We start from the raw sequence: 16,518 nt of genomic DNA on the forward strand, positions 1-16,518 counted from the left end.
ATCGCGATCCAAATTTCGATTTTTTTTTTCGACCGTTCATACACAGGGAAAAATCGCACTTCGCAGCAAGGAAAGAACGATCAGTGGCCAAACTGCGCATGCGCGAATCTTGCATGACCGAAGACTGACCCCGCCGCAGTCCCAATAGAGTTTCGCACGCGCTACGAACGATGGGATTAAAAATACCGATTTCCGAATCTCGATCGCGCTCACACACACGACGCTTGGCAAAATAATCGCGATTATTCTGAAAAATCGCACTAATAGTGCGAGTTGGATCGCGATAAGGATCGCGGTAATTAGTGAAATTTTTCTGTCCACACTGGAAAAAATTTCGAAATTTTGATCGCGATAAGAAAATCGATTTTTTTAATCGCACTTTTTCCCTTGTGTGTGAACGGGCCTATTGGTGAGTTTCCATTTCAACGGAAGCCTCACAGAAGAATTCATGTGACCTCATACAGAAAGGCAGAGTTTCGCAATCAATGTGCACCAAACAATTCATCGGATGAATACATATAATTTCACTTTTCAGGGATTGAAAGTAATTTTACTAAAACAGGCACTTCTGAATACATGTATACATTGTATCAGTGCTAGTAGCTTTAAGAACAGGCCATCTATGAGGCGGGCTACGATACTTGTGTCTACAAAAACGCTTACCAACCAAGTTCAACCCTTACAGGCAAAATCAGACTTCCTGTCATATCAGGCAAATCAACATAAATTTTTTAAAAAACTTCTTTCAAGTTCAATATACATATTTTCCTGCCCAGGAAATATTCAGTCCCTGAACGTAACTAAAGTCAGCAGGAGCGGATGGACTGGCCTCCTCGAGGCATATTCTTTGAGCTGAGGGAGGCATTGTAAGCTGTCAAAAATTTGGGCTAAACTAGCAAAATTTGACGGATACTAGTATCTATGACATCTCAAGTCACAATCAACGCGATTGGTAGAAAGATTGGGTATACTGCGTACTGTGGCTCATGAATTCCCTTTCTTGTATCCCAGGCACAGCCCATGTCTACTAGATAATGTGCACCTTTTCCTCTCAATGGCCCGAATTCGCAAAGGTGGTACAAATGAAACCATGGTTTAAACCATGGACAAAAACCATGGAGTGCCAAGTGTCGCACGGAATATTTCGTTACGAAATCAGTCATTTCGTCGACAAAAATGACCGCTTCGAAAACGAAATTATCATTTCGTAGACGAAATGTTCATTTAGTTACAAAATGTTGTCATTTCGTTACAAAATAATCATTTCATCGATGAAATGACTGATTTCGTAACGAAATATTCAACGTGACACTCGGTGCTCCATGGTTTTTGTCCATGGTTTAAACCATGGTTTCATTTGTACCACCTTCATGAATTCGGGCCAAAGTGAGTTATTTTCGTCCCTCCTCTTGCAAACTGTAAAACCAGGAATGTTTGCGTCAATTTTAATGTTGCGAGTATCCCGAGAGCCAAGATTCGTAAAATTAAAATGCATGTGAAAGTTCTTTTCTACACTGTGTGCACTGAATGCCAGTGACAATTTGCAAAAATTTCATGTAATGAAAGAGGCCGTCGGCTCCAATTTGCGAAAATTTCATGTCGCGAAAATATCTTGCTTTAAAGTAACAACTTGTTAGATGTCTATGCTGACATACAAAATGAAGCAAAGGAACAAAAGAAAATGCTCTGCTTCAGACGGTTTTCAAATTCGTTTCGTAAGAATCTAAGCCAGCTTTTTGACTAACCTTGGTGACAACTTTCAAACAAAGATCTACATGTACGTGCCCTACTTAAAAAGTTGTAAGAGTCCTTGTAGCACTTCTTCTGAATAAACACATATTTCTCCACCTGCATAGGGAAAGGCTGATAGATAAAGGGGTTAATATCCCAGGTGCGTCCATTCCATTTCAACAGCTGAGCATGTGTGTATGTCTGGGAAACCGCTCCTAAAAGGTCTGGTCGTTAGTGGCCTCACTCTTCGGACCGGTTTCTTCAGGTACGTTCACACTATGTTAAACTTCGTTGATTATCTTGCAGTTTTAAACTACGACATGCTTCCACACGACACCTACTCTTCAAGACTGAATTTTCAAATGAGAGTCCCACTCGATGATTAAACCACAGAACCGGAAAAAAAAAAAAAATACGCACATGCAGCACTCACAAGAAACCTGATAATGTGCAACCATACAGTAGCGTACAACACGCCCCGGAGGATGACCCGGAAGCTGAGGGGGAATATGGTTCATGCTAACTTTCGAAGTCATTTTTTGTGTAAGCAAGATGCGAAAACATTAAGCTGGGGCCCCTAGCGGCTTGTGGATATAGCGTTAACCATAAGATGTCTTCTGGTACTGATCATTAACTAATCTTTAATTAAGACTGCTCACTTCTGAGTGCTAAGCTACAAGCTCATCATCAAAGATTGAAACTTTGAGCTTATCTTTAAGTTGAGGAACATACAAACGTAACTTCCTTCTCTTTCTCTTTCTCTCCCCATCCTTCTCTCTTTGTTTTTTCTTTCCTTTTTCTCTTCTCTCTCCACTCAACTGGTGTGATCCTATTCTCTTCACTTAGTATTCTTCCTCCCATCCTATCTTTTCTATCTCTCTATCCATCATCCCTTCATCTCTCATTTTCATCCTTCTTTTCATCACTCCATGGCTGTTTCTAAAATCTGTTTTTCTCAAACCTCTCATTTCTATGTATTTTTAGACCCAAGTCTTAAACCTCTGTACTTTTTTTTTTCAATCTATTAAGCAGTTAATGAATAGAATCAAAACAAACATATACGCAATCATAAAATTACATACACACACAAAAAAAAAAACCCAGCTGAGTGAATATGATATGTTAAAGTAAAACAGCTGTATAAATTGTATTGCATGTAAAACAATTACAGTAACATATCAATTTCTTAAATTTACATACAAGTTTAGAGTGCTTATGTACCTAAGTATGTTGGGTCATTGTTTTCATAGAGGCCAATAATCAACTGGTTTATATTGGCCCGCAACAAAACTAGACATTCAGGAAAAAAAAATAAAAAGCAAAAAGCAAAAAATTAAAAACTGATGAAAAAAAAAGAAGAAAAAGATGATGATTGGGGTTCAACCCTCGATGATACTCACTCTTTCTCTATTTTGGCTGATTCCCTCATCACGTAATCTTTATCCACCTGCAGACAGAAGAAACAAAATGTCGAAGACCTCATCAAAATGTTGACATATGTCATAGAGACTATCCTAAGTGAGGTATAAATAAATCAATGCTAATGTGACTTTGAATTATCAATATCACCATGGCAACAAAAGAACACACAGCTGAAGCCATTGCCATGGTAACTGCAGGTCCACATTCTGATATTCATCATAGAGGGAATCTTTTTTATTCGATGTATTTTTATCCATGACAGTGCATTGTTGGTTTGCTTTCTAAAATCTGTCCACTACATCAGGAGTGGGACCTAATTGCATTTCCACAGCTTTCCTTTCTTTTATCCGCTGTGGTGTGTGGTTTGTTTGTCCCCCTGAATCCGAACACTACAACAGAAGCGGGATATAATTGCATTTCCACGGCTGCAGAACAATCAGTTGGAGTGTCATTATGACATGAACCTCAGACATAATTTCAGGATATTTATAAAAGAACAAAAAAATCTAATGATTTCTTTACATTGTGCTCACATGGTAAAATATGTATTCCGCTATGACAGCTCTTTGGTACCATGTAGGGGAACAATATATTGATACTTTACAGGTTTGCCTTGGTACAAATGTAAATAAACAAGAATAACTCTTTTAATTTCTAGCTTTGTTCTCTTAATAGAACCTGGGACATAATCTCAGGATGTTTATGATAAAAAAAAATATTGATTTTTTTTTTTCCACATTGTTCTGCTATGACACATTGGTACAATGTAGTAAGACAATACCAGTACATTGATACTAGACAGGCTTGCCTTAGTCCAATTGTAAATAAACAAGAATAACTCTTTTAATTTCAAGCTTTTTTCTCTTAATGGAACCTGGGACATAATCTCAGGATGTCTCTGACAGAAAAAAAAAAAATCTATTGATTTTTTCATATTGTTCTTACATGGCAAAATATGTATTCTGATATGATAGCTCTTAGTTACTATGTAGGAGGGTAATATACACATACATACACTACAATGCCTTGCCTTGGTTTTAAATTAAAAAACAAACAAACACACAACTCTTTTAATTTTTAGCTTTATTCTCCTCCTCTTCCACAGGGGGACCACTATGATTTGTACAAACTATTTAAGATTTCCTCCATTGATAATTATGTGCAGTTTAATGTTTCCAGGTTAGCGTGCCTGGTCAGTGACGGGGCATTAATCTGCACATTACTTGAATATGAGACCGTTCTGAAGCAAATAATTTTCACACAACAGTAGATATATAATGTACTCTTAAATGAATCCCACAAGGATTGGAACAATCATCCCTCAGCATTCCCACTGATTCCCATTGATTGGTTACTAGCCATCCTCTCTAATTGTGCAGAATATGAGCAAAGAGAAATGGGCAGAAAATGCTAGAGAATTTTAAAAAAAAATTATGTGGTCGAAATTACACAGCTCTATAAAGCTCCAAACTCCTGTCTCACAGGGGGAAAAAAAATACCTTGTTTTCATTTGCTGGCAATCTCATCACACATGGGCACTTTTCAGGGCGCAAAGAGAATCAATAAGGTAATTGATTATTCAAAACTCTTGCAAGTACACGCAATTATGGCTGACAGGTTTTGATGGAGTGCCATGAGGACGGGGAGAGTTCAACCGTGCCTGCCCTACGCCTGGTGATTCATAACCGTGGCACTGTCCCTCAGCTATCGCCGAAAAGTCGGGCTCGGTCAACAAATTATTCAGAGGGCCACAGTAACTCCTGACACTTTCACTGTGTAAACGGCTCTGAGGTCACTTGGGCGAACAAAAAACTTGCTCATTATACAGCTGGCAACATCAGTAAACAGGACAATAAACATATACACACACAAACACAGACACGTACACACACAAACAAAAAAACAATGCCCTGGGGCTAAAAGACAAGGCTATTGAACCCAAAAGTAAAATCAATCAGACAAGGCACCATGATAAATAAGACCAGTCATCTGTCAAAATCTCATTCTCACATTCAAACAGATTGTTGTCATCATAAGAAAGTTATTTTGATTGACACAATTAACAAAAACAATATATAATCAGAAAACAATATTATCAAAATCAAACAAGAAGGCTCTGGTGAATATTGGTGTTAGTTACTCATCTGATATGGCATCCATATGGTCACTTTAAAAATATGGATCAATAATTCATAATCTCCTGTAGTATCTAACAATCTTGGATACCTTCACAAGAATTCACACTAACGTAGACATCCATACAGATCATCCATTGTAAACATTGTACTGGTATGCATGTACCATGACTATTCCCCCTCCCTCTTTGTGCTTGCACATTATATTTCACAAACTGTCTGCTATTCATAATATTCACAATACATGACAGGGATGTGTTTCAATAAAAGAATACAAATTTCCTGGGTTATATTATAAGTCTAAGAACAACTGATTCTTCTTGGATTAGGCACAAACGAAGAGGTAAACTTATGCATTCCAATGTAAAACCAAACAAGCCACTAGAGTAGGAATCATAACAAAACCAAAACACTTCATTCGAAACACAAATCTTCTTTGCCATGTGATATCATACCAACCCTGAAAAAAGCAAGAAAAAAAAAAAAGAACAATGCAAAAACAAACAAACCTACCATCACAAAGAGAAAATGAAACAATCATATATACACTTATCATACCAACTACATGTACACAAAACTAGTTCCTTTCGAATTTGGTTGTGAGTTAGTTTTCAAACCACTTATGATACCGCCCTGCCCTAACGAGGGAGAAGTCTGAAGAACTGCAGAGTTTCATCACATGAGCCAGTCTGGCACTGGAGTACATATTTTAAAGGGATGGCAGAGTTTTGGTCGAGATGGGGGATTCAGATGGTAACTTTTTTTGTGAGATAATGAGAAAACCCCTACGCAATATGAAAGAGCACACAATTCTCAGAGGTATTCGAAGTTTACTTGATGAAAATCAGTTTTGAAATGGCTGGGATATCCAAACAACGAAGTAAAACAAATCTGTCCTAATAAAAGGTGGGACTATTAAGATCTCTTTGTTTCTGGATATCTCAGCCATTTCAAAACTGATCTTCATCAAATAAACTTTGAAATTTGTCTTAGAATTATATTATACAGATATTGACTGGTACGGGGTGGAATATAACATTCTTTGGACCGCCAGGGAGTTATATTTTCCCAAGGGAAAATATGATCACGAGGGAAAATATAACTCCCTGGCGTTCCAAAGATTGTTACATTCCACCCCCTACCAGTCGATATCTGTTATATTAGATGGCCTTGCCCTTGATTATGCTTTACAGAAGAGCCTACACTGACGACGCATAGCCTAACCGTTTATACGCTCATGTTAGCCCGACCAGACGCTGTGTGCGCGCTGTCGCGATTTTGTACAGCGGCGACTAGGCTCATGTCCTCTAACGACAGTAGGCCCTACTAACGTTAGGCTCAAGTCCAGTAACGACGCTTTATAGTTAAGTTAGGCTCAGGTCCAAAAGATATCAGCAGATGTTCTAGGGTCTACTCACAAAACAATTCGGTACTGTTATGGCTTACTGGGCAATTTTTATCATTTGACATTTGTTTCATAGTACAGGTAGCCTAACAGTTAGATTCTAATGTTTGTTAAATGTTGGGCCTAATTTAGATCTAACGTTAGAATCAAATTGGCTCTCCATGCCCAGTGCATCATCTTTTTCTACCCCGTGATTTTTAGTAAATTTGTCTTGTGCCAGGACCGGTATAGACATTACAACATTAGGCCTACCTTCTGTCATCAGGAATCTGCAGCAATTTCAAAATCAGTCTCCTTTTTCCTCTGTTGCAGAGATGAACATTGTAGAAACACAGTGATTTGCAAACCAGTCTATTCGGTGTCGTAGTCCTCCACTTGTTCGTTGTAACGTTAGGCCAACAGTAAGATCTAGACTAGTCTAAATAAGTTACGTCAATAAAGATGAATGAATTGTCCTCGTTCTAAGAACTGAACTGAACAAAATGTCTCACAGACTATTAACTCGCTTGTTTTAGGAGATGTTTAGTGGAGTTAGAATCCTTATCCTCCAAATTCTTATCGAGCTCGTCGTCGTTTATAGACAAAACGGGGTTCCATTTGGAAGTGTGAATCCAAACTTCGCGGGCCGAGTGATACGTGCATGTAGTAAACGGTACATCGGTACGGTACCTACCCCAACCAGGCAAGCCTAGCGCATGACGCTACTCCGCGTCGCGCCGTGCATGCCGTCTACTCTCTCACGTACATCGTGTGTGTGCGTGTGTGGGGGGGGGGGGGTGGGAACAGATTATATCGATCCAGACTGCAGTTATCGATAGTAATCGTTTGCTCGTCCCAGTTACCGATGTGGTCCCACACCCTTATATTGGTGTAATTGTTCTTATTTCAACCGTAAGAGGGCGACACCCATGGAAAAAATATATTCATTTGACCAGTTGGTGAAATATAACGAGCTGGGAAAATATAACATTTGCGATCCTCGCAAACAGTATCATGTGACGCGCTCTTGACCAATCACATACCAGAAACTGTCTAAGCCATCTAATATTCTCTTTTATATTGCAGAAGGGGTATCTCATTATCTCATGAAAAAAGTTGTAAATCTGAAGCCCCATCTCAACCAAAACTATAACATCCCTTTAAGAACTTGCCCATGTTTTGACCTCATCTTGCAGAATGGAGCAGACACTTGCACTTAACCCGTCTAGTTTACAAATTTGTCTGTACTTGAATTCCTCGTCACTTGTTTAAATGCATCCCACTGTTGTTGTTCATGTTGTCTTCACCAAAGGAATCACCCCTCTAAGATGAGGTCAGGCCACTTGACTTCTAGAAAATGCAGTGTTCCACGGCGGAGAGCATGTTTCCATAAAAATCCTGAATGTATCATCGTCTGGTGCCAACAGAATGCTGGCTCCTGCTTAAATTGTGGGTGGGGTGGGGGCGGGGGGAGACCAAATGTATCACTTGCCGCTCTTGGACAAGCAATGGTACATTTTGCTACTTTAGGGGGGCAGTCACAGTCACGTCTAGGTGGGACGGTACCTACTGTGAGTCATCACGAGAGAAATTAAAGTTCGACTCAACGTTGCACGTTGAGTGTCGTTATTAAAGGCAAATAAATTCAATCAAACGTGTTACAGATAGATTCTGTGCAATCGGATCCGAAAAAAGTTTTGATATTTTTGAAGTCTCACCTGTTTTGTCAAACATGTTATTTTGCTCCAACACCTCTGACAGTCACGATCACAGTATTATTAGAATAAAATGATACAACAATGTCATCACTTCGTGACTATCTTATCAGTTTGTAAATAAAAACTAAATACTGGGTTTTGTTTGTTTGTTTGTTGTAATTGATTTAAAAACAGTAACCCCTCCCTTTCAGAAGTTGTCATATTGGCTTTAATATATGCTACATCATTACAATTTCAAGATAATTTGATGTGAAAGATATGACTTTGTCATCTTAAATTACTTTTAGTGAAATTCGGTGAAGATTTGCACGCAGGTCTACGGGCAACTTGTGAGGCAATGACATCATCACCTTGCCCAATAAAAGAAAAAGAAAAATATTCATAATGACTCCTAAAGTTCAACGTTTCATCCTTTTGTGCTTGATACCAAAGATATCTTTTTCTACAACGTATGCAGTTTGTTAGAATTTACTATTTTAATCCCAGTGAACTAATTCAACTTAAAGTACAAATCAAACTTGTGATACCTTATCATCAAGAACATTTGAAATCTATTGTGACTTCGATGTTGGGGTCAAAATGTGACATTTTTGTAAGAAAGAAACATGTCCCCAGATGGAGTAATTTTGAATGTGCTTTACAATCTCCAAGGAAATATTTTCTATAGAGCGCAGACAAACATTCTTTCTCACTCCCTAACCAGAGAGCAACGTCATCATTTCATAAAACAAATAATGCACATTACTTGGTCAGGCAGTAGCAGAATTAACCATCTTTCGTAACTTTTGTTATCAAATGCTTCCATAAGGCCAAAATGTGTAGTAGCTGAAGTTTTGATAGAAACACGCAAGTATATAGTTAAAACGCAAACATAGGTTCTTCAGAAGAGACTGTACAATCTACAAACTAGATATGTCCGACGAGATACTTAACACCTATTTATGCAGCCTGACACATCAATGATATACAACTTCCCTTTATTTTTCTTCTTGATCTCATCATAGTACATAACATCCATATTATGGAAGCATACATGTACATCAACAAAGCTCAATTATGTGACGAAACTTCCCATAATTCAATAGGTAAAACCGTACTTTCTTTGATGAATGCGTTCCCACTCACAAGACTTTGCTTCGCAGACAAATTATACATGTATTACTACCAATGTTAAAGATGTTTCGAGAGTTAATGGTCTTTGGTGGGTTTAATTGATTCTGAATACACTAACAGCTGTGTCATTCCGTCCTATACTGTACGAGCTGAAATTTTCGTGGTGGTTTTATTTTCGCGAATTTCGCAAATCGCCTTTGAACCGCAAAAATAACAACACGTGAAAATAACAATGCGTGAATAACTAAGTTCAATTAGACCCTCGCAACCGCGAAATTAACAAGATGTGAAAATGTCCTCCAAGTAGCAATTCGCGAAAATATCTGTACGCGAAAATTTCAGCTCGTACAGTACTTAGTCATATGTATACTTATGATCACTAATTTTTGAACTGAAAGTACTCTCACTCAAAACTCACTTGCATTTCCTAAAATCCCACTGGTCCATTAAACTTGAAGTCATACTTTACAGCAATACATACAAACTAAAAGTACTCTCAATCAAAATTCCCTCGCGTTTCCTAAAATTCCATCGGGTCATTAAACTTAAAGTCATACTTTACAACAATACATTCTTTACGCTTTCTAACACACTGCAATGACCAATGCACGTATTATGAAACAGTTTTGGCATTCCACACTACAAACAGAGTGAAGACGAAATTATGCATAACCACAAGTTTTCACCCATGTGAATGGAATAGACCAATACTTAATTTTCTGGCAAAGAAAAAAAAAAAATGAGTGGCCTGATGATGGAAACTGGTATCTTAATCAAAATGCAAATCGCGTGATGCCTGAGCAGAAATCCTCAAGTGGGTTGACGTGTGACCAACCGTTGTCATGGCGACGACGAGTTGGATGGTATTGGTATGCGTACAGGGCATCATGGTTATAAAGTCACAATTCACGTAACATCTTCATTTTGGGTTGGGGGTGGGTGAATGGGATAGATATGCCCTGACGCCTACCACAGGCAAAATATGCCCAGCTAGCGATAACTGCTTATAAGATTGCTTTAATTACATTTTGACAGATCAGGGTTTTTTTAGGTTTTGCATATTTTTCATGTTTTGTTTTTCTTTTCATTTTTGCATGTTCACATTTTACAAAAAAAAATATTGACATTAAGTTCGATAACATGAGGAGACATTGTAATGACATGTATACAGAAATAGTGAATAGCTCAAAAAAAAAATAGACTTGAGTTCATCTTGCATTGTGAGGGAACATGAATATGAAGATGGACTGCTAGAAAGTGCAAATAATAATAAAGTTAATGATAACAATAAAGTTTAGATTATAAAACAATGTATGACCAGCATTAGTCATAACAAAATACAAGTTTTCCCAGCGCTAGAGCAAAATTTATGGCACCAATAAAGCATTATATAACATTCTATCAAAAGGATTGCTTTATCTATCAAATCCTTTGTTAGACCAGTTCTGTAATGAATTCAGAGGGATTTAGGAGTACTCCTAGAGTGTTCTTAATGCCTTGTATACAGAGACTCCAACCCAAAGTACCTTCTGATCTGGAGATTCTCCCGACTGAAATCCCGAGCAAACGGGAGACTCAAAGTTGATGAGTGCGAAGCGCGAAATTCCTAGGGTTCTAGATGCTCTCTGGTGCTATCTAAGGCTTATTTTTTTCAACATACGATAGAAATATGCAAGAAATCATTTCCAACGGGAGACAAAGAGCCAGGGCGGGAGAAATTAAATCTCAAACGGGAGAACGGGAGATTTCGCAAAAATGGGTTTTCGGCGGGAGATCTCCCGTCGAAAACGGGAGAGTTGGAGTCTCTGTGTATAACTGGGATAAGAGACATTTTGGTTTATCACACAGGGTTTACTATCACAGACCATCTCCAATAGACTATCATTTCTAATCTGTCTTGACTATCTACATGAGAATACAGGGGATGATTTGCAACCTAGTTTAACACCCAGGGGGTACCACATCAGTCAGCATATGTGGCTGTAAGCCCTGTGTTGTATGCCCTTCCGGTGTACAGTACATGAGCAGGAAAACTTTACCCAGCAAAGGCATCAGGTGTATCAACAATCAGTTACAAGTGAAAACAGTTTTGATGCATCCTCCAAACATTAGTAACCCAGAAACAACATCACCCAAGAGTGATATGATCCACATGTACATCGTAGCATCAGAGCTCGAGAAGACGCAAGAGTTCATTAGCCATGCATTCTGCATGTTCAGACGCTGCTATTATATCACCACGTGTATGAAAGAACACTGTCTGGAGGACCGCACTGAATTCAATTTTATTGGCCGAGTATTGCTCGGGTAAAGGTAGTTTCTTTCCTACATATGATCTGCATTGACTGGAAAAATAAAAATAAAAACCTTCTACTGTTGTTCTACGGTAATATCTACTGAGGCTTTCTTTTTGTTTTGTTTTGTTTTGTTTTGTTTGTTTGTTTTTTTTTACAGAAAACTAACAATTCTGGTACATACTAGTACTTTTTTTCTACTTCACCTCATTGTAAAAATCAACAACTGAAGGATTTAAGGAATAAATGAATACAAAGCAACAACTTATAGTATGCAACTGATTTTTTTTTTAATCGCTTTTGAAAGATTAAAAATTCTTCACAAAAGATCTGCCAACCCAAAGTCATATTTCTTCAAAGCATTTTATATGACAGTCAGATTGACTTTAATTCTAATCTCTGAAATAATGATTTTGCTACGTATGAAAAGTAAATGATTTCAGATGCCAGTAAAGAGAGCTATCTATCATCAGACGCATCCAGGTCACCAGCACTGCTTTACTTCGCATTCACACGGTATTGCACATCTGACACGTTTGTCACTGTCTAGACTTCTACTGACAGACATAAGCCAACAGCTACTGATAATTGACATTCAACTGAGAGGTCAAAGTACCCGAGGTCTTAGTGCCTTCCCGCACCTCCATCCCCCTTTCTCTCTTACTCCATATCCTCCTCCTCTTCCTCCTCCTCCTTCTTCTCCTCCTCCTCTGCTGTCCATCCAACTATCCTCAACATCTATCCAACTCTATCCATCTATCCTCAACATCTATTGAAGTCTATCCAACTATCCTCAACATCTACTTCTCAATCAATAAACCAAACTATCCATCTACCCTACCTGTAGGTCCATCCATCCCTTCATCTTGTTCATCTTGGGATCAATTTGTCAATTTGCCTTTCTGTCCATCACAAGACCTTCCATCAATCAATCCATGCAATCACCTTACATCTACCTATCAAACCTCTTGAGTCAATATATTTGTATATAGTCTGACTGATCAGAGAACAGAAGTAGCATCTCCTCATCAGTATATCTGCCAGGGTGAACTCCGGCAGTGATGCTGGGGAGTAAACACAATGGGATAGATGCCTCTCCCTTCTACCACCCCCCCCCCCACCCACTTTTTACTGTCGTACCAACCCTGCCATCTTCTGTTTTGGCATTCCCCTGACATACGTTACCTCGGCGATGAAGACAACGATCAGGCACTCCAGCTTCTCCTCCTGCGACAGACCGTTGACGAGCGAGTGCAGCGTCTCCATCAGATAGGTCTCCACTTCTCGCTTGATGGTCGGCACGCCGATCACGATGGAGACTGGAGGGGGAGACGAGAAGAGGGAGAAAGAGGAGGAGACTTGTGTTTAAAGATCCCTCGAGTACCAACAGCCTCTTCTGAAGATGCATCTTATTTTATATTTTTTCCTCACTCTCGACTGCTTTCGTTAACTGATGCTCGTTACTTTAAAAGCAGCAGGGGCACCTCTCAGTGACATCCAAGAAAGACAAGAAACTTCACACATGTCCCTTTTGTGACTTGATTCTTCGAAAGTGAGTTGTGAGAGTTGGGGAAGGGGGAGGGGGATGGGAAAGGGGATGGGTGGGGCAAGTTTATAAAAGGAAAAAAAAAACAGAGAAGCAGAATATTTTCTCACTGGATTGATTTTTGTGCTACATTTGGATATAATGTTTGTAGCACAAGCTCTCTGTGGTGGTTTGGTATTGTTACCTGCTGAACAACCATTCTATAGTAAAAAAAAAAAACATCTCTGGACAGTCATTTTTCATTCCATTTCACTGGAATTACGATTCAAATCACCCTCTACGATTCCAGTTTGCATACACATGGCAGAAATGCGTCATTTGAATCATGATTCTAGTGATGCATCGTCAGAAATGTGATTCGTATGACATACTCTCGGTACACGTGAAAACAGCCTCAGGGAAACATGGATGAACAGTTATAAAGAGGGAGAGAAAGATGGAAAAAGGAAGAGTGAGAGGGGGAGAGGAGAGAGAGAGAGGAGACAGAGAGAGGGCTTGAAAGGGAGGACACCCATAAAAAGGATTAAAAAATGTGAATGGTTGCCCTGACCACACATCACATTGCTCCCGGGAGCACTGCTGAGAATTTATTTCATTCACAATGGAAATTTTCTGGGCTGGGTATATCAAGGAGGTGTGTGATACCTCCTTGGTTGTATGAAGAGCAACAGCGCAAGAGTCTAATACATAGGTCTACCAATTGAAATGTCACTACACTCACTCATTACATTGTATATAAAATGTAGCGTATGTAGCTCTGGACAAAAATGGGAAATGCATGATCAGGGATTTGATGGTGAAAAGGTGAAACAAGTATGCTAATTTATGAATGCTACGGGTCAAATCATATTTGTTTTCTTGCGTGCCCTTAGTATGACACAGGAGTTTGTATCTCTGCTAAGCTTGCAGGGAACAATGAATAATTAACAGACAGTTTGTAACTGCCCGAGCCTGGTGCTAAGTTTCCTTGGCTGGAGCCCGAGCGTTGTACATCTACTAGATCGTGTATAATTATGCTGGGCTAATAATCCCCATAACAAATTGTGTACAGCTTCATATGCTGCACATACACAAAGCAAAAGGTTCTCACTCGACCGGAGTTGACCATTACTAACGTGCGTATACACTTTTGGTGCACATATGTGCTGATGGGCAATTCCATTCTAGCAGGCCTGCACTAGTCATGGTTTTCGAAAGTACAGCAGTGGGCAGCAGAGCGAGATTATTTAAATAAAAAAACATAATATCTCATGAGTAATGACCGACTGACGACCAAATGACGACCGACTCCCTTTAAGTCAATAGCGTTTTGATGTGGTGGTCTCAGGTGGGGTGCCCTAATGAAGACAAGTGTACCTCATGTTCATATGGTATACAGATCTGCCACGTTTCCCTGGTTCTAGCTGTAGGAGGCGCCGTGAAGAAAAAAAAAATGCACTATTCCTTCATGTCATGACAGAATATAATGGCCTCCATGATTTGGGAATCATTAAAGCCTACTGAGATGTATGTAATACACAGTCAGGCATCTCCCTGATACTTAGCTTTTTGGAATCTTGCTGATCATGTGTGGAATATTGGCAGCATGGAATATTCTCCTAATACTTACGCCAATGAACACTCTGTCTATATCTGAAAGAGGTTACAATGTGCCACTGGATATTTATAGTGACTTTTGTCTTCACAAATTTGCTGGTGCATGAAAATGAAATCAGGGTGAAACCATCAAAATATAATAAAAGGGGGAGGGTTACAAAATCTCCACCACTAAAGAAGACAGAATTTTGCCATGGTAGCAAAACGGAACAGGATCTTTCCCACTTGTTGTTGTTGGGTTTTTTTTGTGTGTGTGTGTGTTGTTGTTGTTGTTTTGATTGCAGTTATTACCCATAAACACTTTCACGTGTTAAAGGACAAGTCCACCTTCATAGACATGTTGATTGAATAAATGCAGCAATATTAGTAGAACACATCAGTGAGAGTTTGAGGAAAATTGGACAACCCATTCAAAAGTTATGAATTTTTGAAGTTTCTGCTCAGTCACTGCTGGATGAGAAGACTACTACAGCTTGTGATGTCACATGTGTACAATGGTATGAAAAAGTCATAAAGAAAATTCAACATATCTTCACTTTTCTCACATATTAAAAGAATGCTTGACTTGCCTCTTTCAGAAGGCAGACTGAATAGTGACAGGTAGAGGAAATGTGCATTGTTTTCAAAACAACTAAATTTTGGGAAATTCTCTTTATATTTTCCTTATATCGTTGTATGCATGTGACGTCATACAATGTCGTAGTCTTCTCATCCAGCAGTGACTGCAATGATAATTTAAAAATTCCTAACTTTTGAACGGATTGTCCGATTTTCCCCAGACTTTCACCAGTGTGTTCTACTAATATTGCTGCATTCACTTACTCCACATGTCTATGGAGGTAAACTTGTCCTTTAACAACTGACATTTTAAACTGTATTGCTGCATTCACTTACTCCACATGTCTATGGAGGTAAACTTGTCCTTTAACAACTGACATTTTAAACTGTATTGCTGCATAAACTGAGAGAACGTTTATTTTTCATGGCAAACTACGGATGATCTGACATTGAATGAATCGCCGTGGTACAGTATCTCTGTGATTTATTTATTTATTTATATTTTTTGTCCTTTTGTGTTTATGGAGTGAATCATATTTGCAAAGTTCAGCGACAGGTGTTTGGGAATGTCATAGTGTCAGTGAGATGTTCAATATCAAAAAGGCGTTCAGCCTCAAAACCACAAAAACCTCAGTCATTTTTAACCACTATTTTCTTCTGAGAAAATCTACATGAATCATATAGGACCTATTACATATTGCATATATTTCCTTTTCTTGGTGCCTATGAGTGGAACTAAAAAATATAATGAATATTACATGAACTTACAGGAAGCCAAAATCAATTTATTTACCTTGCTTTTAGTCCTAATGCTTTTCTTTTCTTGGAGATGTATCAATAAAATTGGTGGGGTACCTTTCCAACAGTCATGAAATTCAAAACTTTCTGCAAATGTACACATACATACCGGTACATTTGTATTTCAGAGTAAAGCCTGAGCAAATCACTGTGGTGTCCCAAAATATTTGTGGATCAAGCTGCATCATGTGTTGTGGCCAGCAAATCCTTCTGACTCTGCAGC

At 38.7% G+C, this 16,518-nt stretch overlaps 1 protein-coding gene across 1 annotated transcript in view; it reads right to left on the reverse strand.

The window, feature by feature from the left end:
- The window catches only part of LOC140234970 (alpha-1,3-mannosyl-glycoprotein 4-beta-N-acetylglucosaminyltransferase B-like), a 124,469-nt gene that overhangs the window by 54,688 nt on the left and 53,263 nt on the right, over positions 1 to 16,518 (reverse strand). The window contains exons 4-5 of the mRNA XM_072315008.1: positions 12,983 to 13,116; positions 3,132 to 3,178 (exon numbers count right to left, since the gene is read on the reverse strand). Of these exons, the coding sequence (XP_072171109.1) occupies positions 3,132 to 3,178; positions 12,983 to 13,116 (181 nt within the window). The remainder of the gene's footprint in view (positions 1 to 3,131; positions 3,179 to 12,982; positions 13,117 to 16,518) is intronic.

The sequence above is a fragment of the Diadema setosum genome, chromosome 11, assembly GCF_964275005.1.
Source record: "Diadema setosum chromosome 11, eeDiaSeto1, whole genome shotgun sequence".
In the NCBI taxonomy this organism is placed as follows: Eukaryota; Metazoa; Echinodermata; class Echinoidea; order Diadematoida; family Diadematidae; genus Diadema; species Diadema setosum.